General features: G+C 42.1%; 1 protein-coding gene across 1 annotated transcript; it reads right to left on the reverse strand.

Annotated features, from left to right (window-relative positions):
* Positions 1-4,954: 4,954 nt before the first annotated feature.
* On the reverse strand, positions 4,955-15,192 carry LOC122540543 (uncharacterized). Its single transcript, XM_087976560.1, has 5 exons — positions 15,088-15,192; positions 11,258-11,398; positions 10,364-10,489; positions 8,864-8,962; positions 4,955-6,118 (listed from the first exon to the last, which is right to left on the reverse strand). The coding sequence occupies exons 1-5, from the start codon at positions 15,190-15,192 to the stop codon at positions 6,059-6,061; spliced, it is 531 nt and encodes a 176-aa protein (XP_087832686.1). The 3' UTR covers positions 4,955-6,058.
* Positions 15,193-27,116: the final 11,924 nt, after the last annotated feature.

Below are 27,116 nucleotides of genomic sequence, written 5' to 3' on the forward strand. Positions count from 1 at the left end.
CAAGGTTAATTGTATTTCAGTTAACTCAAATTTCACTGCTGTAACCCACTGCTTCCTTCAGATACACAAATGTACTTTAGATGGCAGTATTTCATCCTGCCCACATCAATCAGTTGGCAGAATGAAATTTAATTTGCATAATAAATATTTTATAAGACATTTGTATCAATACGACACTAACGTATTTCTGCCATATTTTGTTAATATGGTCGATAAGCAATTCACCACACATGAAATAGCTACAGTAATTCAGTTTTTAATGATCAAGTAAATTAACTAGTTAGGATGTTGTTTAAAAGGAAAGGCATCACACTTTTTTTACATTTGCAAAGGAATACATGCACATACTCAACTTGTCATAAACAAACCTATACAATATTATAGATTCTCACATACACACAATGACACATTTTAAGGAGGCTTTTGACAGAGAAACAACACATTTGGAGGAATCTAATGAGAGAATTGCTCAATACAGATGTGCAATGGCTGAAGGCCTGTCATTGATATTTGACCAGGATTGTAAATTGGATTAAGAGGGGAATAAAAGTCCGTACCAGTGTTGGAGAGATTGTTCAACACTTCTTGATCTTGATAGTGGTGATATTTTCACCAAGCAAGAACTGACGAACATTAAACTTTGAAACTTTCTTCCACAGGGAGATCAGAAAGACTATACGATGCAAAAGTAGGCCATTCACCCCATTGATTCTGCTTCCCCATTCAATCAGATCATGGCGGATATGATAATCCTCAAATCCACTTTCCTGCCTGCTGTGAATGTTAAATTGTTGGGTAGATTCAAGGATGAGTTAGAAGTTTTTCAAAGTATTTGAGGGTTATGTGGGACAGGCTGGAGTTAAAGCCACAATCAGATCAGCCCTGATCATATTGAATAGCACAACAGGCTTGATGGGTCAATAACCATAGAACATAGAACATAGAACAATACAGCACAGAACAGGCCCTTCAGCCCACGATGTTGTGCCAAACATTTGTCCTAGCTTAAGCACCTATCCATATTCCTATCCAATTGCCGCTTAAAGGTCACCAATGATTCTGACTCTGCCACTCCCACAGGCAGCGCATTCCATGCCCCCACCACTCTCTGGGTAAAGAACCTACCCCTGACATCCCCCCTATACCTTCCACCCTTCACCTTAAATTTATGTCGCCTTGTAACACTCTGTTGTACCAGGGGAAAAAGTTTCTGACTGTCTACTCTATCTATTCCCCTGATCATCTTATAAACTCTATCAAGTCACCCCTCATCCTTCGCCGTTCCAATGAGAAAAGGCCTAGCACTCTCAACCTATCCTCGTACAACCTATTCTCCATTCCAGGCAACATCCTGATAAATCTCCTCTGCACCCTCTCCAAAACTTCCACATCTTTCCTAAAATGAGGCGACCAGAACTGCACACAGTACTCCAAATGTGGCCTTACCAAGGTCCTGCCAAGGTCCTACCAAGGTCCTTACCATCTCCTGCCTTCATTTCTTATGATCTTAAGACAACAGTGTATCATCCTTTTATTAGAGTGTGTGCATGTTTCATTTCTATTAAAACAGTTGCTGCTTTGAGCACCACAATTACACACATGAATATCAGTTTACTGTAGGGGAAGTTCTAAATATTGAATGGGCGACCAGTGGAAACAAAGGACAGACCCTTCAGAGACTACAGTGGAAGTCCAACATTATTTTAATTGCAATATCTTAATCAAACACCAACAAGGAGAAGTCTAGCATAAAGGTGATAAATGACAGCTTGGTCAACAAATAGTGGTTACCTGAAGGACAATCAAGGAAGTAATTGCAGTGATGGAGTGGGTGTACAAGGGCTGAGAGCTGCACAAGCTTTTTTTGTGGACTCAGAGAATGCCACAGTGCCTTCTGTACCACCAAATATAACCTTTGACCCCTGGTAGATGAATTAGTGACCGAATTGATGGTGCAGTACCAGGGAGCTTGTGACATGTAGGTGTCAACCAATGAGGGTTTGTCTTCACCCTTCATTTTCGGGTCGCAAGATGCAAGGTTGCAGCTGGGCCAACGATTCCCAGCTTCCTCTCCTTCCAGATCATGATGTAATCGCAAGTTTGATGTCTCGCCTAATGTATCTCAACATGTTGGCCAAACCTAGCATGGCTACCAAGTCAAGCATCCATGGCAACTTGCTTCTCAGGAAATGGTTAATGAATGTTCTGAATAGAACCCCAGGATGTATAGAGGCTAACAGCACAGGTACAGACCCTTTAGGCCAACCCGTCCAAGCCGACAACATACCCTAAATTAATCTAGTCAGGCTCACCAGTCTATAGTTCCCCCTGGCTTTTTCTTACCACTTTTCTCAAATAATGGCATCACAGTAGCCACCCTCCAGTCTTCTGGCATCTTACCCTTGGCTCCTGATGATACAAATATCTCATCAATGGGCCCAGCAACACTCAGTTACCCACAAAGTTCTGGGATACACCAGATGATCATGTGTCAGGGATTCATCCACCTTCATGCATTTTAAGAAGTCCAACATCTCCCCCTCTGTAATATTAACACATTTCAAGATATCACTGTTTATGTCTCCAAGTTCTCTAACTTCTGTGCCCTTCTCCACAATAAATACTGACATGAAATATTTGTTTAGTATCTTACCCATCTCCTGTGGTTCCATACATAGTCAGCCTTGCTGATTTTTAAGGAGCCCTATTCTCTCCCTAGTTACTCTTTTGTCCTTAATGTATTTGTAGAATCTCTTTGGATTCTCCTTAACCCTATTTGTCAAAGCTATCTCGTGTCCCCTTTTTCCTTCCTCATTACCCTTTTCAGTATACTCCCAGTGACCTTATACTCGTCAAGGGATTCGCTCAAACCCAGCTGTCTGCACCTGCCATATGCCTCTTTCATTTTCTTGACCAGAGCCACAAATTCTCCAATCATCCAATCCTTCACACTCACAGGAGCATACTATCTTTGGGCTCTCACTATCTCATTTTTGAAGGCCTTCCACTTTCCAACTGTCCCTGTACCTGCGAATAGTCTCTCCCAATCAAAATTTGAAAGTTCTTGTCTAATACTGTCAAAATTGGTCTTACTCCAGTTTAGAACTTTGACTTTTAGATCAGGTCTATCATTTTCCATAGCTATTTTAAAACCAATAGAATTATGATCACTGGCCCCAAAGTGCCCCCCCACTGATACCTCAGACACTTGCCATGCCTTATGTCCCAACAGAAGGTTAAGGTAGCTGCATCAACTGTTTCTCATAGGAAACCAGAACTGAAGTCATACCCTTAATCTGTAACAGCTCCCTGGTGTATGCTGTCAGTCTGTCCATGGTCTTGTACAAATGTAAGGGTTGGAGTCTACAGTGAATCTTGTTAAAGACGAGTTCTGCAACCACTATACAGCTGTGCTGGTATCGATCTCCATGAAAACTGGGTGACCCTTTAGCCAGATATTTATTTTAATTGGTTCAGATTTGGATGTTTCTTAGCAATTTAACTGTTCCTTGGAGAACGTGAGGACTGCACATGCTGGAGAGTCAGAGTCAAAGAGAGTGACGCTGGAAAAGCACAGCAGTTCAGGCAGCATCTGAGGAGCAGAAGAGTCGGTGTTTCGTGCATAAGCCCTTCATCAGGAACGTGACTGTACCAAACCACAAGTAGGTGGATTTTCCAGGGTGTGCACTCTCCTGGATACCAGCCTGTGAGCTCTCTGACTAAAGTCAGGCCTCATAAGACACCTTTGTTCTCTTGATCTACATTCCAGCAGCAACAACAAAGGCTTGCCAACCCAGATCCTGAAGAAAATGTAGCCATTTAGCAAGACTTGTGGGATTTTGCTGTGAGCTGACCTCTGTTCCCCAAGGTCCCTTGGACAGGTGAGGGTATCCACTCTCATTGGGATACCCTGTAGCTCACATGCTCCACTTGCTGCATTTTCTAATGACAGAGCCAGTTGTAGTTCCTGTTTGAAGTCCCATTGGACTTCAGCCAGTGGGCTCTTCTACATGGTAATGTCATTACACCCATATACCAAATGGTGTCTCAGCATCTCATTTTAAAATCATATGGCTCATTCAGTCATCTTAACCTCATGACAAATCCCGATATGGATTCCCGTGTTTTTCCAACAGCCGAGTAAAACCAATTGTGTCTCAGAATTAGAGGAGGTTTGAAGTTGTAATATTCCTTAACTAAATCCGTCAACACTTGAAATCTTTCAGTACCTGGTGCATCGGGGAAAGTTAAGCATCTAATAACCGAGAATGCTACGGGACTGCAAGCAGTCAGAAGGATTACTTGTTGTCTTTCATCTGCCCCATGGCCATTTGCCCGGAAAAAAATAACACATCCTTTCCACATACTAGGCCCAGCCTTTGTCGGAAGTATTGAATGAGTCAAGCTTTCCAAACAAGGGCACAATGCCAGAAATGCTGAGCTAACTCAAAGATGACTGTTCTGGGCAAGTTTTTTTCAATTATACTGGCATTTTTCAAAATAGTTATATGTAAGAACACAAAATAATCAGTTTGATATGCTTGCTAACATCAGTGGGTCACCCGGTTTATTTGCAACAAACTAATTGCTAACTACACTGCACATTGTTCTCCTGAGCTGGCTGAAACCTTGCCCCAGTAACTTCCTGTTTAAAAAGCAGACTTATGGACAGTTCTGTTCTTTTTTGTCTTTCTACTGTGTTCACACATGAGACTTGCCACCTTAATGTATAAAGTGGAAAGTGGAAAGAAAGGAGCATGGGCTGTCTCCTGGAGGTTAACCTCCATTCCAGCTAATTCCCACCAAGCAGAGGGAACAAAGAATATTCTTTGCCAATACACCATCCTGCCATTGTCTTTCACATCTATAGAATGATTATTTCAAAATTGCTTGGCAAATATTCATTTTTCAGCATCCAACCCATTCAGTAAGTATTGAGAGACCACAAAAAAAAGACAGGTAATGATTTTATTCAGCTGAACACATGAAATGCAAATAACAATACTTTTTCTAATCACCAAAAGTGTGTATACAGAATGTTACAAAGTGATCACATTGACACATTGGATTTCAAGAAAAATATTGCATCTTGTGCCTCTGAACCTCTGTAAAATATTTTGTGACATCAACTGTCTTTTCTCCCCAGTGACTCAGTTCCCACTTTAAAGGCCTGTTTCACAGCTGGTGGTGACCCTTCAGTGCATTGGGAAAATAGCCGTGTTTCCTGTGTGAATGTAAACACGTTGTGTTTTTGCAGAGACTCCACTCCTGGCGCTGAAGGTTACTGGGACATGGATGAGAACAATGCTCTGATGGTGCTGCATATGTATGACACATTGCCAGGAGGACAGCCTCCAAGAACTTTACTCTAATGAGTGCTTGGCAGGATTTGTGATTATAGAGCATTAACCTACATCCCAGGTTATTCACCAAAGGCCACCTTCCAGAGATCCAACAGGTTTGAACCTTCCCTCCCTAGCCCTAGGGAGGATATCAGGGTAAGAGTTTTCCTGAATATCCTCCACTTCCCTCCTTCCCCATCCCAACCCCACCATTGTTATCCCATTTAAGGAGTTGAGGTCTCCATTCCACTCAGTAACAATCGGGGTAGTACAGTGGGCTTGGCTGAATTGATTGATGAATTATTTCAACAACTTTTATTCTCCTGGGATCCCAGACACAGTCCTCCTCCAGACCACTTGGTACCATGCCACAGCCTGGAGGACACCAGGCCGTGTCATAACCATGATCATGCCATGTCTTCTGCAATGGGTGCCCTTGGTAATCTATCATTTTGACCTTTCCCACATTAACTCTTAATTTAAGCACAACCTTCTGATGGTCAGGAGCATCCAGTGGATATCTGCAGGCTTTCTGAATGTCCCGACTGACATAGACTCCGCGGCCCAGCATGCCCTTAGGAGATTGGCAGAAACCATTCCTCTGAATGGCATCCACGTTGAAGATAGAGGTTCCATGGTACATCACATAGATCTTGCCATTCTTTGGTGCTTCGTAGCTTTTAAGACATGCTTCAATGAAACCAGGTGCATCTTCTTCAGCCCACATATTTCCGTAAGCATATGCCATGGTAATCGGATGAATTTTTCAACTTGATCTTTAACAAAAGAAAGGAAAAACAAATCCAGAAGAAGACACTTTAATTCTGTCATGAATCCTTCAGTTAGACCAAATTATATTCCCCTCATGTCATAACTGCTCATTGGTAAACTTCACTAGTGGCACTTACCCTGAAAAGTCCACTTACCTTGAGCAAAGTGTTTGATCACAAAACTGTGCAAACTGAGAAAGCTGGTCTCTGCTGTTGGACTGCAGCAATTGACCCCTTTCCTTAAAGCTTTCCAGTTCTCTCACTTGATGAAGAGCACTCACTCCCGTGGATGTTTGGCAAAGAAAAAAGTTGGTTTTTACTCGGATGCCAAAAAATCCCCATCTTACGCCCACAGCCAAGGCTCAGAGAGCAAGGTCGCTCCTCGGGGATGATGTGGCAATGTGCCAGCACCTCAGAAAGGGACAGAATCAAAATGAAACAAAGGAAAATAATGGTCTTCAGCCTTGAGAAGTTGTTCAAGGCATCATAACAATTTCCCAATCATCAACAGCAGCTCTATTAAAGAAGTATTTGAAATCGTACTTTGGGTGATTTGTTTTGTCAAACAAAATCCGATGTTTCAGCACTTTGTGTCAGTTGCAGATCCTTTGATATTATACTTGCCTCGCATTCAAAGGTTTCGGATTCAATTCCTACTTCAGTACAAAAATCCAGGCCAACAGTCATGAAAAGTCAAACGAAGGACTTATTTATCTGAAAACCAAAAATGCTGGAGATCACAGCAGGTCCAAAGGCATCAATGGAGAGAGAGCAAGCTAATGTTCAGAGCTCTGATGAAGAGTAATCTAGATTCAAAACATTAGCTTGCTGTCTTTCCATGGAAACTGTATGACCCACTGTGATCTCCAGCATTTGTTGTTTCAGTACAGATTCCAGCATCTGCAGTAATTTGCTCTTACTTTATTTATCTGCTTGGCTGGATATAAAATTTCAAAGAGCAGGAGGGTATATCTGACCAGTGTCTTGACTAACAATTAATCTTCAATCATAAATGTGGATTAACTTATTATTGTTTTATCCAAGACTGTGAGAGTTTGCTCTGCGTCAATTAGCTGCATAATTCATACACTAAACCAATGGCTACACCTCAAAGTTTGGGGCAGCGCAGTGGCTCAGTAGCTAGCCCTGCTACTTCACAGCACCAAGGCCCCAGGTTCAATTCTAATCTCGAGTAACTCTCCATGTGGAGTTTGCACATTCTCTGTCTGTGTGGGTTTCCTCCAAGTGTTCTGGTTTTCTCCCACAATGCAAAGATGTGCAGGTTGGGTGAATTGGCCATGCCAAATTGCCCACAGTGTTCAGGGATATGTGGGCTCGGGGAATGGGTCTGGGTGGATTAATCTTCAGAGAGTTGGTGTGGATATATTGGACCAAAGGGCCTGTTTCCACACTGTAGGGATTCTATTCTATGATTACTTCACTGGCTGTAAAGTTCTTTTAACTGTCCTGTACTGTGCAAAATGGTGCATAAACGTTTGTCTTTCGCCTTTTTGTTATTATGTCTAGCAATCTCAGTTATCTGATCTCTATAGAAAATATGTTTGAATTTCTGTTCTGATTTGACAGCAATGAAGGTGACAATTCTCATGCAATTGGAGAATTGTTTCTATTTCTGCACAATGAATCACAATTCTGAAACATAACAATTAAGAATCACTAATTTCAGTGAAAAGTAACATTTCCTGTTCTTTGTTAGAATTCATTCCTGCCCCTTGTTAGAATTTATTAACACACTGCCCTGAATTTCACACAACACTCTAGATGTAATTTCACCAGAGTGAAATCATTTTCCAGAGAGCAAGTTTGGAAAAACGGAGTTGTCCCATAGACCTGACAATATTTTTCACAGGGGCAGGCACTATCATCGTGGGGATGGTAGCTGTATTTTTCAATTTTAATGTGGTAACATCAACCAGAAAAGATAAAGTAGAAAGCGTTACACAACCAACTGGACACTCCCTAAAACTAACAAGATCTTTATCTTGAATTACAAGCTTCACAAAGCATGAAGACAACATTGTAAGGGATGAATTTAATAAAGAAAAATAGAAAATGCTGGAGAAACTCAGATTAACCACAATGATTAATCTTCCAACTATATCATAATATTATATTTCATTCTTAGACTCAACTGATCACTGGGAATCTATTTCAGTGCTATTGTTTCCTTACTGATAAAGTGGCAGTGTATTAATTTCACCTCTGAAATTAAACTTGTAATCTTTCACTGTGCTGAACAATTTACTGAGAGAAATCTTGTTAAACTGTCTCGTGCACTTGAAGACTCTAATTGTCTCACACATAGATCATTCGTGTGCCTTAACTGTCTTAATCCCAAAGGCGCAGTATTAGTTTTTGTTGTTCTCCTCTCATTTAAGTCAACAAAAGATCATACACTGCTGTCGATGTCCTGCATTGCATTATTCAATAACACAATTATTAAAAATCGTACTAAGGCACTAAAAGAGCTTATTTGGCCCATTTCTTTTTGTTCTGTTCCTTTCAAACATCTATCACATTCCCCTGCTTTTCCTGCCATTCTGCTTGCTTTTCAAAATATTTACCCAATTTCCTTTTGTAAAGTTGTGTGAATCTGCTTTCATAGCTCTTCTGCCAATAAATTCCAGATCTTAGCAACGTGCTGAGCAGAGAATGTTTTCCTCATCTCCTTTTTAATTCTTTTCCAACTTAAAAATGAACTGAACTATATGAAGTTTTTTTGACACTTACCTCTTGCCTGAGTCTGTTATTCTGCAAAGCGACAGATGCATATCTGGGTTTTATTAGCTTCAGTTTCAGTTTCCTTTTCTCAATATTGTTTGTCATAACCTGAAATTTTAATATGAAGGATGTTCTAAGTTAAATAACTTAAGTTACACCCAACTCCTTCAAACTTTTACTGTTTGTAATGGACCTTCCTTCCCTCCCCTCACTTCCTCAGGAATCGCTCAGATAAGTCAGGTTTGCAAGCCTTCACTACCTTTCAGATATTAATTATTGATATTATTTTCATTGATCAAGAATGGTTTCTCCTTTCTTGACCCATCCAACTGTGATCACTTAAAGATCAGAGATTGGGATTAAAAAGGGAGGAGAGCAATAATGACAACAAAAAACAAAGAACTGCAGATATTGGAAATCAGAAACAAAAATAAAAATTGCTGGAAAAGCTCAGCAGGTCTGGCAGCATCTGTGGAGAGAGAAAGCAGAGTTGACATTTCATGCCCAGTGTCAAGATTAGTGTGGTGCTGGAAAAGCACAGCAGGTCAGGCAGCATCCAAGGAGCAGGAAAATCGGAATTCCTGCTGAAGGGCTCCTGCCCAAAACATCGATTTTCCTGCTCCTCAGATGCTGCCTGGCCTCCTGTGCTTTTCCAGCACCACTCTAATCTTAACTCTAATCTCCAGCATCTGCAGTCCTCACTTTTGCCTATTTCATGTCCAGTGACCAATTCTTCAGGATGCTATGAAGAAAGGTCGCCTGACTCATAATGTTAACTCTGCTTTCTCTCCACAGATGCTGCCAGGCATGCTGAGAAATCGCAGTAATTTCTGTTTTTATATTGCTAAAATGACATCCAGTCTTTCAGCAGAGACCATCCCAAGCAGATTGGAGTGATATAATGAGGAGCTAGAACATGATATTTCCCTTCACTTACAGTTGTCTTGAAAGAGAAAATGAATTAAAGATGACAGTGTAGTGGTAACGTTATAGGGCTAGTAAATCAACCTAATATTCTGGGGCATAGCACATCGTACACTGGCAGATGGTGAAAATTTGAATCCAATAGAAGTCTGGAATTAAAACCAATCTAATTGTAACAGCTATTGAACAAGTCCATCTGGCTTATTAATCTCTTTTAAGGAAGGAAACCTACTGTCCTTACCTATATGTGACTCCAGACCCCGATAGCAATGTAGTTCACTCTTGCCTGTCTGAGCAAGCCACTCAGCTCAAGGGCAATTAGGGATGGGAAATAGATGCTGGCCCAGTGACACCCACATTCTATGAAAGAATTTAAAAAAGAGTGACTTCAAGAACTTGGTAGCAAATGGTATACTTTTCAAAGCATAATTGCCACTCTCATGGATAAAAATCAGTACACAATTTGTACACAGCAAGATCCCAGGGTTAGGTTGGTGAATGACATGACGTTAAACGTGAGATTGTTCTTAAGCAGTCATGCAGAGAGGGGTTATAGCCAACCTGCAGTCGGTTTTCTATTCTTACCACTTTCATCCTCACCGGAGTCAATACAAAGGGTGCTGATTTGCAACTGTCCCTTTCTCCTCCTTCACAGGGCTCTCTGTGTTGGTTTTGGTTGGAGGATAAATGTTGGTCCAAGCATTTGGAAATCTTATAAGTAAGAAGAAAATAGTTTGAATGTTGTATTTCTGCAATATGCAACTAAAATAACTGTGTTTGGGGATATTTAGAGGAAGGAGGAGTTGAGAGTATAGTGCTGGAAAAGCATAATAGGTCAGGCAGCATCCAAAGAGCAGGAGAATCGATGTTTCGGGCATAAGCCCTTCATCAGGATATTTAGAGGAATTAACATTTTTCCTTCTGTATTATTGACTGTATTATGTTAACCAATTATTGCTGCATCTTTGAATCAGTATTCTTTTGATAATCAGCAAATAATTATGTTGAATATTAAACCTGATTAATAAATCTTGTTATTGAAAATCAGATATGGATGAAGTATTTAACTGTACACCTTAGTATCCAGGAAATATTTTATGACATTATTTAGTGATGTTACCATACCCCCACTCTCTCATTAAATAGTTTAAGCTGAGGGTCATCACAGCACAGGTTACAGGGGTGTGATTGAGAAGGCAGGACCTCAGCCAGTACAGGAATTGACCCCATGCTGTTGGCATTACTGATTATCACAAACCAGCTGTCCAGCCAACTGGGCTACAGTGATATGGCACTCTCCTAATCTCAGTTATAACAGTTTCAGAGGATATGAAGAAAGTAGATTCGTAGAGGTGAGGTAAGCGTCAGACAGTTTGAATACTGGAACAACCATGAGGGGTTGAAGGCGTACACTTGACCTTAACTCATGAAAAGATATTAAAAGATAACGACGCTCAGGCAATGTGCTATAGTACATACCAGTGTTGGCTGACAGCATTGTGAACACTCAGATAAAGACTGTCCCCTTGGGCATACCACCCCCGTGAGGAAACATAACCACAAAAGGCTAGCGTGCAAACCGCTCCCCAAATGAAAATAGTGCTTAGCAGTTGCTCTTTCCTGTTTTCAATTTACCAAAAATGGTCAACACATGAACTGACAATCATCCTGAAACAGATATGATAATGGTACACTTTTGCAGAAACAAAAGTGAAATTTCCCTATCAGACTTAAACGAAACTCATTCCAGCCTGTGAAGGAACTGTATGCAAAACAAAACATTTCATCAAGATATATGTGGCGATAGTCATTGACAAATCAAACAAGTTAATTTAATCAATCTGTTTGAAAGTATTCTGACACACCCTGACATGAAAATCCAGTAATAGTGCAAACCAGTCTGGTTTGTGTTGCCTAACTGAGAATGGAGCTTCAGTGTGACCAGAGCACTTATTTCAAACTCTGATTAGGTTTTGTACTAGTTTCTCCCTCAGGGATGTTCACCTCTGTCTGAAGGAGCAGTGCTTTGAATGCTTGTGATTTCAAATAAACATGTTGGATGATAAACTAGAGTTGTGTGACTTCTGACAAAGAGATCTCACAGAGGTTTTCCAGTTACAACCATTAATTTACTCATTAAGATAATTGCTTCCCAAAAGCATGCAGAATTACAACCTCTTTGGATGTCATACATTGTAACTTGCTTCTATTTGTTCAGCGAAACTGTGAATATTTATATGTTTCCTTTGCAGTGTGAAAACCTTTGCTGTATATGGGCTCAAAAATGCCTTCAAATACTGGCATATTCACTTAATTGCTGTAATAAATACAGGCACTTGACAACAATTTCTGCATTTTATCCTTCAATAATTTGCCATTCCACTTCTGTTGTCTTATCACACCCCCTCCTTTGTGACTGTCAGTCATGTCCAAACATTGGCTCCCCCTACGATGCAGGATTCCCTCAGTGGTGCATTCAGCTCACAGTCTCATAGAGCATGCACTGGCAATCAGAAGAGCTATTGAGCCTGCCATTGTTAGTTAGAGATGTCAGGTGTGAAGAATAATGGAAAAAATCTTTAACATCTCAATATTGAAGGGAGGAACCTGAGATGTAACACCACAGAGGTTTTCAAGATAGTGAAACAATATGAAATAAATCTGAGTAATGGCTGTACACAAAACAATGAGAGACGGACAAGGCAATACTAGTTTTGACTAGTAAGAGATAAATGTTGCACAGCTAATAGAAATTTAAAAATGTAGGTAATATAGTGTAGGCCACTGGCCCCTTTGAACCTCCTTTGCTATTCAATGAAATATTTTTTACATCAACTTCATTTTCCTCCTGCTCTCTTTACCTCTTGATTCCATAAGTAGCCAAGCATCTGACAGTCTCAATCCAGAATTATCAATGCCTCAGCAATCCTCTGGAGAATTCTAAAGATCCAGATCTCTCTGAGTGAAGAAATTACTCTTCATCTTAGTCTGGAAGGGTTAACCCTGTTCGTGGGGATATGGTCTATCCGTCTAGATTGTTGCCTCTCAGTAGTTACTAAATCACCTCAGTTGAAATAACTGCACAGACGCCCATATCCTGTCACAAAGCCACTGTTTATTTACATGTAGAGAGCCCTTCACACTGATCTAGCTCCCTCAAAGTGAACAGAACCTCTGACAGCCAGGACTCCCTGATTGGGCCATATTAACAGCCCCCAATCAGGGAACTCCTATTCTATGAGGTCCACCTGGCAGCCTTTGTTAAAATGACTACATCCCTGTCCCTCTGATTAGATACCCTGCAATACGGAAACAGGCCCTTCGGCCCAACAAGTCCACACCGACACTCCGAAGAGCAACCTCCCGCCCTATATTTATCCTTGACTAATGCACCTAACACTATGGGCAATTAAGCATGGCAATTCACCTAACCTGCACATCTTTGGATTGTGCAAATTCCACACAGATAGTCACCGAGGCAGGAATCGAACCCAGGTCCTTGGTGCTGTGAGGCAGCAGTGCTAACCACTGAGCCTCTGTGCTGCCCATGCTAAGTCCAAGGACATGGGCTAGTTCTCTTTTGTAGCTCCTCCTGGGGTGTTTTAGCACCGGGTCAGGTTTCTCCAACTCTGCCTATGGCACAGGTGACAAGTAACGCACAATAGCTTTCCTCTTTTGCCCGGAGCATCTTGGAAGAAATTCATTCTTTTCTTCAGGATGCAAAGGTGTTAAAGCAGTGACATCCACCGTGTCCACCTCAGACTGCAAGGTATCTTCAGCACTTGATGGAGAGGGAGAATCCAGGGGTTCCAGTGGTTTGAAAGGCTGCCGAGGAGCCGGGCATGTTTTGCTCCCACACTGTTTGCCAGTTTGCAGCTTTCAGATTGTTCATGTGCTTGTTCAGGACCATCATACCTACCTGAAGTTCAGGCATCACAGACCTGACTTCATGTTGACCATGCCTCTTACCCATGCAGGGCCATTCCCATGGTTTCTATACCAATCTTCCCTGAAGTAAACTGTCTCTTTTGCTTTGTGGAGTCTTGTGTCCAGCATTGGTGTTCGTAATGCTGATTCATTCAGCCCCACTTCCCCAGGGCTGGGAAGATCAGATTTAACCTGGTGTGGAGTCTTCTCCCCATTAGCAACTCTGCTACAGCTATTCCTGGAGTTGCATGAGGGTTGGCCCTATCAAACAGGAACCAGGATAGTTTGGTATCTGTTGAAGTTACAGGCTGTTTCTTTAAGCCTGTCTTCAAAGTTTGGCCTGCTCTTTCTGCCGGACCATTCGATAATGGATGATATGGAGTTGTCCTTATATGGTGCATACCATTCAACTATAGAAAATACTCAAAATCCCTGCTGGTAAGTGATGACCTGTTATCTGTGACCAATACTTTTGGGAGCCCGGTTGTTGGAAAATATGCATGCAGTTTTTCTGTCCTCGCCCCCGTGTTTGATGAATGAATGCTGTGCACGTCCAGCCATTTTGAGTGGGTGTCCACAATGACCAAGAACATTGAGCCCATGAAAGTACCTGGATAGTCAATGTGTAACCGAGTCCAGGGTTTACCCAACCATTCCTGTGAATGTGGGGGAGCTGCTGGTGGTAATTTTTGACCTTGATGCCATTCTGGGCACTGCCTACAAACACGGGTATGTCTGCATTGAATCCTGACGACCAATCAGAACTTCTCACCAACATTGTAATTTTTGAAACTCTGGATGACCCTGGTGGAGTTCAGCCAGTATCTGGTGGTGAGCTTGGCTCAGGACAATCACTCTCATTCCCCATAATAATATACCATCCTTGAATGCAATCTGTTCTCTCTGGGTCCAAAAAGATTTCAATTCTGGTTGTGATGGCCTTTTGGTTTCCCCCATCACCACCAGCTGTTTCAGTTTCGCCAGGACCAGATCTTTCTGCATCCAAAGTCTGATATTGTCAGCTGTGACTGGAAATGTATCAGAAACTTTAAAACATTACAGCCTCTTCCAGTGGTGATACTACTAATGGTGTATCTGCCAGCAGAAGGCAGCTCAATGGATCCACATTTGCTACCTGACCTCCCAGACAGTGTTCCAACTTGTATTAGAGCCCACCACTGAATTCAACCTGAAGCTTTGGATGCACTGCCTTGTCCTCTTTACGTAGACCAGGCAGGGGTGTGTGGTCTGTTATTATTACAAATGTAACCGCCTTAAAGGTATTGGTGGAATTTCCTGTCTCCAAGTATGACCAACAGAGCTTCCTTCTCTAGCTGGACATATCTATGTTCTGCATTAGCCAAAGTCGTGGATGCATATACCTTTGGGAGTTCCTCTCCATTGCTATAAGCTAATGCTACCCTGATGCTGCGCAGGGAGGCATTGCGTGTCAATACCATATTTCGCTTGGGTTCATAGAATGCCATTATCTTAGAAGATGACAGCTGTTTCTTCAATTCTCCAAAAGCTATGGTTTGGCTACCCAACCATTTCCAAGGCTGACCCTTTTTTACGTGCTAATGCAAAGGGGCCAGGATGGAGGCCAGCTTACATATGAACTTTCTTTAATAATTCACCAGCCCAAGGGAAGACAGACATGGGAGCCTTTATTGCCCTCACTTTATCTTCCAATGGGTGTCGCCCAATCTTGTCAACCCTGTTGCCCAGGTAGATCACTGGGGTGTCTAGAACACACATTTTCTCACATTGCCTATGCCCACCTGTGAAAAACGTCTAAGATCTTGTCCAAGTTCTCTCAGCGCTCCTTATTGATCTTCTCTGTTTTTAGCACATCATCTAGTTAAATGGTAACCTGGGGTACACCTTGTAAAATGTTCTCCATTGTCCACTGAAAAATTGCACCAGCTGATGCTAGCTAAGATGGCAGTCTCGAATATTGGTACCAACCGTAATTGTAAGTACACATGGTTCATCTCCAGCTTTGTGAAGGATAGCCTCCCTACCAGCTTTGCTCTATGTAAGGGCTTGGGTATTTATCCTACTGCAAAATGCGATTTACTGTTGGTTTAAAATCCCCACAAAGGCAAACCGACCCACCGGCAATCGGTAAAACCAGAACTGACCTTTCTACAAACTGGACTGCTTTGATGATTCCTTTGCGTTCCAGCCTTCTGATTTCTGCCTCGACTTGCAAATGGCAGGGGGTGGGCCTTGCAGAACCATGGAATTGGTTCCTGCTCAATGTGCAAGGTGGCCTTGGCTCTTTCAATAGTCCCTAGCCCTTCCTGAAAAATGTCCAGGTATTTAATTAGGACTTCACTCAGGCAGCTATTTTTAAATCAAAAAGTGTTGAGCCAATCTGGGTGAATCTTTCTCAACCAATTTTGCCCCATCAAACTTGAGCCCAAGTCTTCAACAACAATCAGTGGGAACTGAACCAGCTGCTTCTCAGAAGAGCCCAGAACAGAAGTTGTATCCTTAATCTCTAAAGGTTCCACAGTATAGGTTCTCAGTTGAGCTGAGTCCTGAACTGCCGAAGCCATAGGATCCTCTCCAGCTTGGGGCTGACCAGGTGCCTGGTCTCCAGCAGTCTCCGAGTGCCAGTGGTCCAAGATGTTTCTTTCCTGTCCAGCTGCAGAAACATGGCAGTGAAGTAGTCAGCTGCAGGTACTCCCCACACTAATCCTGTCTAGTGTACCCATCAAGGTGTTAGTATCTGAGCTGGTGGGAGAAGAGGCAGCACAGAGCCCAGTCTTGCTGGTGCTTCCTCTAAGGCATTGTGTTCTCTTCTCAAGTGGGGTCAGCCATACAAGTCAGGATGGCAAGTGATTTCAACGGGAACTTGTCGGTGATGGTGTTCCCATATGTCTGCTGCCTTTGTCCTTCTGGATGGAAATAGTTATGGGTTTGGAAGGTGTTATCTGGGGATCCTTGGTGCACCTTGTACACACTGTTGCTAATGAGAATTGCTGATGGAGGGAGTGGATGCTTGTGGATGTGGTGCCAATCAAGTGGGCTGCTTTATCCTCGATGCTGTCAAGTTTCATGAGTGTTGTTGGAACTGCACCCATCCAGGCAAGTGTGGAGTATTCCATCACACTCCTGGCTTGTGCCTTGTAGAATTAGGAAGTGAGTTACTTATTCCTAGTCTCTTGTAGCCATTATATATGTGGCAAGTCCAGGTGAGTTTCTAATAAATAGTAATCCCAGCATGTTAATAGTGGGGGAATTCAGTGATGGTAACACCATTGTATGTCAAGAGACAATGTTAGTTTAGTTCATATTTTCACACTCAATCAATTTGCATTTACTAAGAGGCTGCCAGAGTCCATTGCTCATATTCCTTTTCAGCACAGACGGAGAGGCTCATGCTTAAATTACTGAGCATGGACATGTCACATTTGGATGTCACAGTTGCTACTTTCTCCAGATTACAGCTGCTAACATCCTTTCCCATGACAAGGAAAGCCAGACAGCCTGGCAAGTGGGACCATCACCTTCCGATTAGACGCTAATAGGTTAAGTAAGTAGGGGAAAAAGTAGACAAATGGTACGCAGTGTGGGAAAACGCAAAATTGTTCATTTTGAAAGGAAGAACAAAATAACAGGATATTATTTAAATTGAGAAAGCTGTAGAAAGCTGCAATACAAAGTGACTTGGGGTGAATTGTCCATGAAACGCAGAAAGCTAGCACGCAGGGCAGCAGGTCATCAGGAAGATGAATGGAATGTGGGCCCTTATTTCAAAGGGATCAGAGTATAGGGAAGTCTTGCTGCAACCATATAAGGTGCTAGTGAGACTGCATCTGGAGTCCTGTGAGAAGTTTTATTCCCCTTATTTAAGGAAATTAATTCACAGGAGGCAGTTCACTAGGACGATCTCCAGTACAGAGGGCTTGTCTCATGAGCAAAGGCTAAACAGGTTGGAACTCTACTCCAAGTCTAGGTGATCTCGTTGAAATGTAGGATTCTTAACAATCTTTATAGGGTAAATGGTGAGAGGATGTTTCCCCTTGTAGGAGAGTCTAGGACCAGAGGACATCATCTCAGAATAAAGGGGCACCAAGTTAAAACTAAGATGAGGAGGAATGTTTTCTCTCAGGGGGGCTGAGAGTCTTTGCAAATCCTTACCACAGAGAGATGTGGGGGCAGGTTCCTTGTGCATATTTAAGGCTGAGATAGATTCTGGATCAGTCGTGAAATCAAGGGATAGGGCAGGAAAGTGAATATGAAGAACGTTGGATCAGCCTTGATCCTATTGAATAGTGGAGTAGGCTTGATGGGCTGAGTGGCCTCCTCCTGATCCAGTTTCTCATGGTTTTATGGTCTAAGTTGCCAGACTTTGGTGGTCTCATCCTTTCAGTATGTCAAGTCTCTTAAGAATGAGGTCACCTCTCATTCTCAAATTCTCATCTCTCATTTGGAGGCTGAGGGTTGACCTTATAGAAGTTCATAAAGTCATGAGGAGCATGGATCGGATGAATAGCCACCGTCTTTTTCCCAGGGAAGACGAGTCCAAAACTAGAGGGCAAGGTTTAAGGTGGGAGGGGAAAGATTTAAAAGGGACCTAAAGGGTAATTTCTTTACCCAAAGGATGGTGCATGCATGGAATGAGCTGCCAGAGGAAGTGGTGGAGGCTGGTGCAATTACAACACTTAAAAGGTATCTGAATGGGTACATGACTAGGAAGGGTTTAGAGGGCTATGGGCTAAATGCTGGCAAATGGGACTAGATTAGGTTGGGATATCCGGTCGGCATGGATGAGTTGGACCGAAGGGTGTATTTCCGCGCTGAATATCTCTATGACTCTATGATGCTATATCCTCTGTGCTGACAGGATGCATTGGAGAATGGATACATTCCTGTGCCCTCAACCCATAGCAGGATGGCTGCTGTAAAACAAAGACTACCACCTCCAAATATGGTGATTCCAACTTCACAAAACCCTCAGACCGAAGGGGAATGAGGATACACTGCTGTACAAAACAGATGGTTGGTCTCCTGAAGATAAGGCTTCGAAGCCTGGGCTTCTCTAGACTCCACAGAGGTCTTACTATATGGGCCCAGACAGTGTGTGCTGCATCATTAAACCATGCTAGACCCTTCACAACTGGAATCTACAAGCTGGAGGGGGTTTGTAATGCTTTGATGCAGAGGGAATGGGTGATCAACAGCAATTTTCTGAAGGTGATGGCAAGGATGAGGAATAAGGCATTGACTAGGAAGGATATCCAAGAGAATATGACAGCATTATCTGTCATTGAGTGTGAGAAGCCAGAGAGACTTAGCTGAAACCTGCTTCTAAGATGAATAGTTTGGACTTTCTTTGAATGTTTCAGTTTCTGTTGGTTACATGCCAAAGAGCTCCTACTCTGTCCAAAGTACACACAGACCTGGTTGGTTTTGCCCTCCCCTGATGCTGAATAACTGTTTTACTAGCCATTTTATTGGATGCTAAAAGTGGATTTCAAAGTATTTACACATTACACTCCAAATCATCATAAATGAAAAGGCATCAATCACTAAAACTGGGTACTAATGTTGCATGGCACTAGGGAAAAGCAGTTTTGAAGGCTTCAGTCAGCAGTTGTTATCTGAGTGTTGTGCAGGAAAGTCCCTTTATGCAGGCAACTGGTTGACAGAAAACATGAGGCAGCTCCTTATGACCCCTCCGCTATTAGCTGACCTTCAGTGTTTTTGAGTTTTTGTCGGCAGCTAAATACATGAGCATCTAGTAGACCAGTGTTTAACCCAAAAGCAAGAGAGGAAATGCTTTTTGCAGTTTCTATTGGCAAACAGTGTGTTCTGAGGGGAAGGGGAGATGTGAGCGGCCAACTGTACAGTAGATTCCCTCCACACCAGTTGCAGGATTCAGGACTGCACTAGGACACAATGGGAGGGAGAGAACAAAACTAACTGAGGGGCACATAGATGACACATTCATTGCATGTTATCTTGCATTTTTGTAACTGAGTAAGGCATGAGCACTCTTACAATGTCTGCTCTGGTATAGTTGTCACTGTCAGAGATGGTTAAGTTGCAACCATTTGACAGATGCATGTAAAAGCGAGGAGCAGAAGCAGATAATTCAGCCCTCCGAGCCTGCTCTGCTATTTAATACAATCACATTGATCTAATCTCAGGCCTCAACTTCACTTTCCTGCCTGTTGTCCATAGCCCTTTAATCCACTACTGATTAGAAATCTGTCTGTCTCCTCCTTAACCTTATCACAGCTTCCACCACACTCTGGAGCAGTGAGTTCCACAGCTTCTTGACCCTTTGACAGAAGCAATTTCTCTTCATCTCTCTTTTAAATCTGCCACTCCTGAGCCCAAAGCTATTCCCTCTCATTCTAGATTACCCCGCAAGAGGAATCATCCACTCCAATCCTACTTTGTCAATCCCCTTTAACATCTTATATCCCTCAATTAGATATCTTCTCATCCTTCGAAACTCTAAAGAGTTAGAATATATGAACATAAGAATTAGGAGCAGGAGTAGGCCATCTAGCCCTTTGAGCCTGCTCAGCCATTCAATAAGATCCTGGCTGATCTTTTCATGGCCTCAACTCCATTTATCACCCGCTGACCGTAACCCTTAATTTCTTCATCATTCAAAAACAAGTATCTCAGCTTTAAAAACATCTACTGAAGTAGCGTCAACTACTTCACTGGGCGGGAAATTCCATAGATTTACAGCCTGCTGCTGAAGAAGTTCCTTCTCAATTCAGCCCCAAATCGGCTCCTCCTAATTTTGAGGCTATACCCTCTTGTCCTAGTCTCACCTGCCAGTGGAAACATCCTCTCTACATCTATCTTATCCATTCTCTTCATAATTCAGTTTCCGATGAAGAGCTCATGTCAGAAACGTCAATTGTTCTGATCCTCAGATGCCTCCTGACCTGCTGTGCTTTTCCAGCACCACACTTTCCGATTCTGATCTCCAGCATTTGGCAGTTCTCAGTTTCTCACAATTGAAGAGAAGTCTGTTAAGAACAAGCTGCCCATCTGATCTCTCCTGCTTCTAAAAATAAAACCCAGTTTTTGAGTTCAGGGTGAAACTAATCCTTCTTTTAAAGGAGTGACTGAGGAAACATTTTAAGATTGTGTTTCCTGAGCAAGCAGTGTTATGTGTATGTCTGGATTTGTGTATGTGTTTGTGCATATGTTTGGTAATATTGAGAGGAATAAGCATTTTTGCTTCAAAATTATTGACTGTGTATGTTAACCAATTATGGCTGCACCTTTGAATAAGTTTTCTTTTGATAATCAACAATAATTGAAACCTAGTTATTAAATCCTGTTATTGAAACTCTGGTAGAGAAAAAGTACTTAATTGTTCACTTTGGTAACCCAAAAAATATGTTTTATATTATAATCTAATAAAGTTACCATAATGCCACTCTTGCATTTGAGTTTAAGCTGGGGGTCACTGCACCTCAAGTACAGGAATGAGTTTGAGAAAGCAGGCCCTACATGGTGAGCTCAGTCAGCACAGGAATTGACCCCATGCTGTTGGCATCAAAATTCAAAACTATCGAACGTAGGTGTGGAGCTGTCCATATGTGAGCTGGTGAAGTGGGTACAGGAGGCAAGCTGCTTACTCGCATTTCTCTGAGGCTTCCGTCTATTCTTCCTCAGAGTGAGAGGAGTGGATGTCGAGTGGGACCTGCCTCTTGACTGCTATCACTGTGCTATTGAAACTGGTGCCTGTCGGAGATCAAAGGAGAGAATGCATCATGGGCAGGGTGCAGAAGTTTGGGTGTGTGAATCCATTCAGAGTGAGCAATGGACAATGCTTCTTATTTGGTTGTCAGGACACAGAGGATTCGGCATTTCTACATGAGGCCCTTCCTTACCAGCCAGATCCAGGGAACCTCCCCTCAGAGGGGATGAGAATTTGAATGTTGGACACCCCACCATCTGCCTTGGCTATTTTTGCACTATTGTGAACTATTCTCTCCTGGAATGAAGTAAAATGACTCAAAGGGAGGGACTAAAAGCATAAGAATTAGGAGAAGGAGTAGGAAATTCAACCCTTTGAGCCTCCTGAGTCTTTTATTGAGTGAGCTGAAAGTGGCTTGCACAGCTGTTAGTGCTGACGTCAGTGGGAGAAGGTGGTGTGGTGTCCGCACTGAGTGAGCGGGAGATATAGAGGCCACGCGCCATTAGTAGTGAAGTATATTAGGATGGGTAATAGAGAGGGAGGGAAGATGTTGCATGCAGTAGAGTTAGAACATGAGCCTTTGTGAAAGGTGAATGCGGTAGCAGAGATAGGGTGAATGTAAGGTAACAGAAAGTAGACAGTGTTTGGCCAAGCAGAGAATCTTATTGATCTGGTCCTTTCTCCAAATCATGGAGACCACATTCACCTGGGTGGCAGCTTTGTACCAAGTTGACAGGATCCAGAGAAACTCAGCAGGTCTGGCAACACCTGTGGAGAGAAAGCAGAGTTAACATTTTGAGCCTCGTCACCTTTCACTGTTCTGTCACTGGACCCAACATGTTAGCTCTGTTTCTGTCTCCACAGAAGCTGCCAGATCTGCTGAGTTTCTCCAGCAATTCCAGTTTTTGTTAGAAATTGCCAGTATCCGCAGTTCTGTGTTTTTGGGGTTTACTATTGTGGCTTTCTTTGACAGTCCTGGGGAAAGAGCATCGCCCTCTTCTGCACCAACCCGTCCACCAGGATCGCCAAATCCCTTTCCGTGAAGCGGGGTGCCAGTTTCCCCTCATCAACCACGTCCAGGGCAAGACATGAACCATGCTGGACAGCGTTTGGACTGACAACACTTGACCAGTTACAGAATGGTTGTTTAAGGATGGCACAGGCACCAGGAGTGCCGGCATGCCACAGTAGTGATGAATATGTCCACCTACTGAGAGTGAGAGAATAGGACAAGCAGGGCTTCACATTGGTGGGGTGCATGGGTAATAAGGCAAATTTGGAAAATAGCACAAGAAAACCTGACAAAGAGAAACCCTCCATGCAATTGACTGAAAATGACAATTAGCCAATTTCTGATAAGATTCGGTCCTGTATTAATATACCAAGAGGTCTTCACTTTTACATTTCAACTGCCTTACACACAAAGCTTCTCCAGCAATTACTCCTCATGAAAAAAGACTGGATTTTAGTCTGATTTAGACTTCACATCCAGGTGATATTGTGGTGCAGATCTTTGTGTAATTGAATTGAATTGAATTGAATTTATTGTCACGTGTACCGAGGCACAGTGAAAAGCTTTGTCTTACGAACAATACAGGCAGATCACAGAGTTAAGTAACATAGATAGTAAGTGATAGGTAAACGGCAGCAAAAACAAAAACACAAGTACAGGTGAATGTTAAGAGTTTGTGAGTCCATTCAGTATTCTAACAACAGTAGAGTAGAAACTGTTGCGAAACAGGCTGGTGCGTGTGTTCAGGCGTCTGTACCTTCTCCCCGATGGTAGAGGTTGTAGGAAAACATTGCCAGGGTGGGATGGATCTTTGAGAATGCTAGCGGCCTTTCCTTGACAGCGGACCTGGTAGATGGACTCTATAGATGGGAGGTTGGCCTTTGTGATTGTCCGGGCCGAGTTCACCACTCTCTGTAACCGTCTCCGATCTTGAATGGTACAGTTGCCATTACCAGGTAGTGATACGTCCATACAGAATGATGCACCTTTGAAAGTTAATGTTTATGAATTATCTTATGATGGAAGGCGAGACAGGCTGGCCTTGTATCCTCTGGAGTTTAGAAGAGTCAGAGGGGACTTAATAGAAACATATAAAATCCTGAAGGGACTTGACTGGATGGATGTGGAAGGGATGATTCCTCTTGTGGGAGAATCTAGAATGATGCATGATGGTTCAAAATTAAAAAGTCACCAGAGATGAGGAAACAATTTTTTCTTTTGGATGGTTTGTGAATCTTTGGAATTCCCTTTTACAAGAGACAGTGGATGCAGAGCTTTAAATGTTTTTAAGGCAGAGTTAGATAGGTTCTTGATTACTGAGGGGTGAAAGATTATCGGGGATATGCAGGAATGTAAAGTTGAGGTCAGCCATGATCTTACTGAAGAGCAGAGCAGACCCAAAGACTAAGTGGCCCAATCAGATCTGCTAGTTAATAGTTGTACCAGAATTTTCATTTGAAAATAGCATCACCCCCCGTTGTATGTCCCTTTGTATGTTATTAAATTTGTGTTTTTATTATGAATCACTGTGCTCTGTTTAACTAAAATTAAGCTTTTTGCAAAATTGAACTCTGTGGAAAGGCTGAAATAAATATGCCAATTTAAAAAGTACATGACCTTGAAAACAAATAATGTGCACGCACTGTAACAAACTTCCATACTGTAAAATTATGTTTTCTATCATGCTTGGAATTGCTTAAAGCAATTATATTCATTTAAAACAAATGTATTACTTAGTGCTAGTAGTGGACTGTCAGATAAAGTATTTGAGTTCTGTGTTCAGTCATTTGTAATGAAATGACTTTCTGCTTTGCTATCATATATATATGAATAGTGTCTTTGTACAGTCTGATGAAAATTCACTTGTTATCTAATAAGGTTTTAGAAGCAGTCTTGAGAAAGAAATTTGATTATCACAGACAAAGCAAGGTTCAATCACCAGAACATTGAGGAGGATCAACTTGAGGAGTGATACATCATTCCCTAAAGAGTCTGAGAAAAACTAAGTCTAGTGATGGAACTCAATGATGAGATTGTGCAAAAAATATTGATAACAAACCAAAAAACATTGAGGTTAGTTTAAACGTTGGGAGACCCATCCATATATGGAGAAATGCACTTGGCACTGTTGAGAAAAGTGAAGGAGGAAATATAGAATGTCAGAGATGTTCATGATTTGGAGATGCTGGTGTTGGACTGGGGTGTACAAAGTTAAAAGTCACACAACACCCAGGTTATAGTCCAACAGGTTTAATTGGAAGCACACTAGCTTTTGGAGCGACGCTCCTTCATCAGGTGATAATGGAGGGCTCGATTGTAACACAGAATTTATAGCAAAAATTTGCAGTGTGATGTAACTGAAATTATACATTGAAAAATTGATTGTCTGTTAAGCCTTTCATCTATTAGAATACAGTGATAGTTTCACTTCTTTCATGTGTAAATCACAAAACCGTTTTTTTAAAGTTGCATTCTCGGGTTAGCTGTTAACAATGGTGATAGCTAGACAATATGTTGAAGGTGTTAGCCCCCTGTGTTCTCTGTCTATGACCTGATTTTAGATTGATTCCAATCTAAAAAGTGAGATAACAGAGTTTTACATAAATTCATGCAGTTTTTGAGCTCAGAGTTTTACATGAATGTATGCAGTTTTTAAGCAAAGTGCAATGTAACTCTGCAAGTACAAATTCACCCCACAAAATATATGTGTGCATGTGGGTCTTTGTCTGTCTGTGTGTGTCTGTCTGTCTGGGGTGGGGGTTGTGGGTGTGAGAAAGTGTGTCTGTGTGTGTGTGTGTGTGTAGTGAGTGCAGAGTGTCTTAAGTCTGTGAGGGGGTGCATGTGTGAGTGTGGGAGTGTATGTGTCTATAAGGGTGTGTGTGGGTGTCTGTGTGCGCATCTGTGTGTACCTGTGTCTGTGTGTATGTGAGAGTGTGTGTGTGTGTGTAGGAATATCTATGTGTGTGTGTAGTGCAATGGTGATCACCTGTAATGTGACATGAACCCAAGGTCCCGGTTGAGGCCCTCCCTATGGGTACCGAACTTAGCTATCAGCCTCTGCTCGGCCACTTTCCTCTGCTGCCTGTCCCGAAGTCCACCTTGGAGGATGGTCACCCGAAGGTCCGAGGCTGAATGTCCTGGACCACTGAAGTGAAGAGATATTCATGACTGTATAAGATAAACAATTATCTGCCCACACACTCCAAGATGCAGTGCAATATTGGCAGGGTACACGGTAACACAATCATGAGTGCATTCACAGCAAACATATTATTAACCTGTGGGACCAGGAGTGTGCTGGTTGATCAATATCCAGTTGATCAAGAGGTCTACTTAATCCATTTTTTAATATATTGACTTTTGGTATGTAGGCATTTCTGGGTAGGCCAGTATTTATTGCCCATCCCTAATTGCCCAGAAAGCAGTTAAGAGCTAACCACAGATCTGGTAAGGATGACAGATTTCCTCCCCTAAAATAAATTAGGGAATCCAGATGGAACTTTTCCCCCAAGTGATCATCCTCATTAGACCCTTAATTTCACCATCTACTATGGTGGAATTCAGAACTCAGATCCCCAGAACATTGGTTGGGTCTATAGATTAATCATCTTGTGATAATACCACTAAGCCATCACCTCCCTATGTAAAAATGCACACTAATTAATAGGTGTATAATGCAGGGAAGTATACACATGATTGCTCTACTTTATTTGGAAAACGTGAGGACTACAGCTGCTGAAAGCGGCCACAGTTTTCGACTGTGACTCTCCAGTGTCAGCAGCCCTCACTGTCTCCTAGTCACTGTCACCTGACTGCGAACCTCTTCCAAGGATGCCCACCTTGAAGAAATTCTCCTCCTCCCTCCACTAAGATCTCACTCACTGCACCCCCCTCCCCCCAGGTCATCTCCTCTGCCCTGAAGCCCTTCATATCCTGAAGCAGACCTGCTCTACATTATTTGCAGCATCAATCGCTTGAATAATAATGCAACTTCACACCCACAACCTACTACTTAAAAGTTGTGAAGGTCATGATTATAAATAAACTTTGCAGCATTTCAGGGATATAAAATTTTATCAAGAGTGCTGGTTCATAAGGTGCTGGTTAAAGTAAAGTTTGAATATTCAATACTTTTTCATGCATAAAGCATACAAGGAGTCATACTCAGTGAACATAAGGGCAAAGTGTAACAATAATTGGAAAAAGAACAAGAAAAAACATGAGGAAATGTAGAATACTGTGCAGAGGAGTCATGGAAGCAAATTCAACAGTGACTCACAAACAGATAAAAACTTGAAGGGAAAATGTTACGGAATAGGAGGGAAATGCATGGATTGTGACTAAATTGAATAGCTTTTTTGAAGAACTGTCAAAAGGCATCTTAGGCAGAATGACCTGTTTCATTGCTGAATCATTCCAAGATTTATTGAAGAAAGAAACTTGTCGGTGCTGGTTATTAAAATCTAAGGAAAATAAATGAGATTGTTGTCGTCAGGCAGAAGAGTCCAGTCACACTCCAGGAATTAATGGGGAATTCCAGAAAATGCCAGCTCATGCTGTAATCTGGAAAGAGGCCTCAAGTTCCCCATATGAGGATCTGAAACCTGAATACAGGCTGAGGTAAGTAGTTGTTGTCAGGAACAACAGCTTAACAGATGTTCTTAATAACTTAAGTGGCAGTAAAATGACTTCTCGATACAAATAACATGACA

This window comes from Chiloscyllium plagiosum, unplaced genomic scaffold (genome assembly GCF_037043375.1).
Source record: "Chiloscyllium plagiosum isolate Xiang-an unplaced genomic scaffold, Cpla_swu_hap1 HiC_scaffold_29, whole genome shotgun sequence".
Classification (NCBI taxonomy): Eukaryota; Metazoa; Chordata; class Chondrichthyes; order Orectolobiformes; family Hemiscylliidae; genus Chiloscyllium; species Chiloscyllium plagiosum.

Bases quoted from the DNA above. Each gene is read 5' to 3' on its own strand.
- LOC122540543 (XM_087976560.1), bottom strand. From the start codon at position 15,192: ATGGCATTCTATGAACCCAAGCGAAATATGGTATTGACACGCAATGCC. The intron at 11,399-15,087 runs GTATATGCATCC...AATTGAAAACAG, and splicing joins ATGGAGAGGAACTCCCAAAG to GAAAGAGCAACTGCTAAGCA. The intron at 8,963-10,363 runs GTAAGAATAGAA...TTAAAATTTCAG, and splicing joins CTCCGGTGAGGATGAAAGTG to GTTATGACAAACAATATTGA.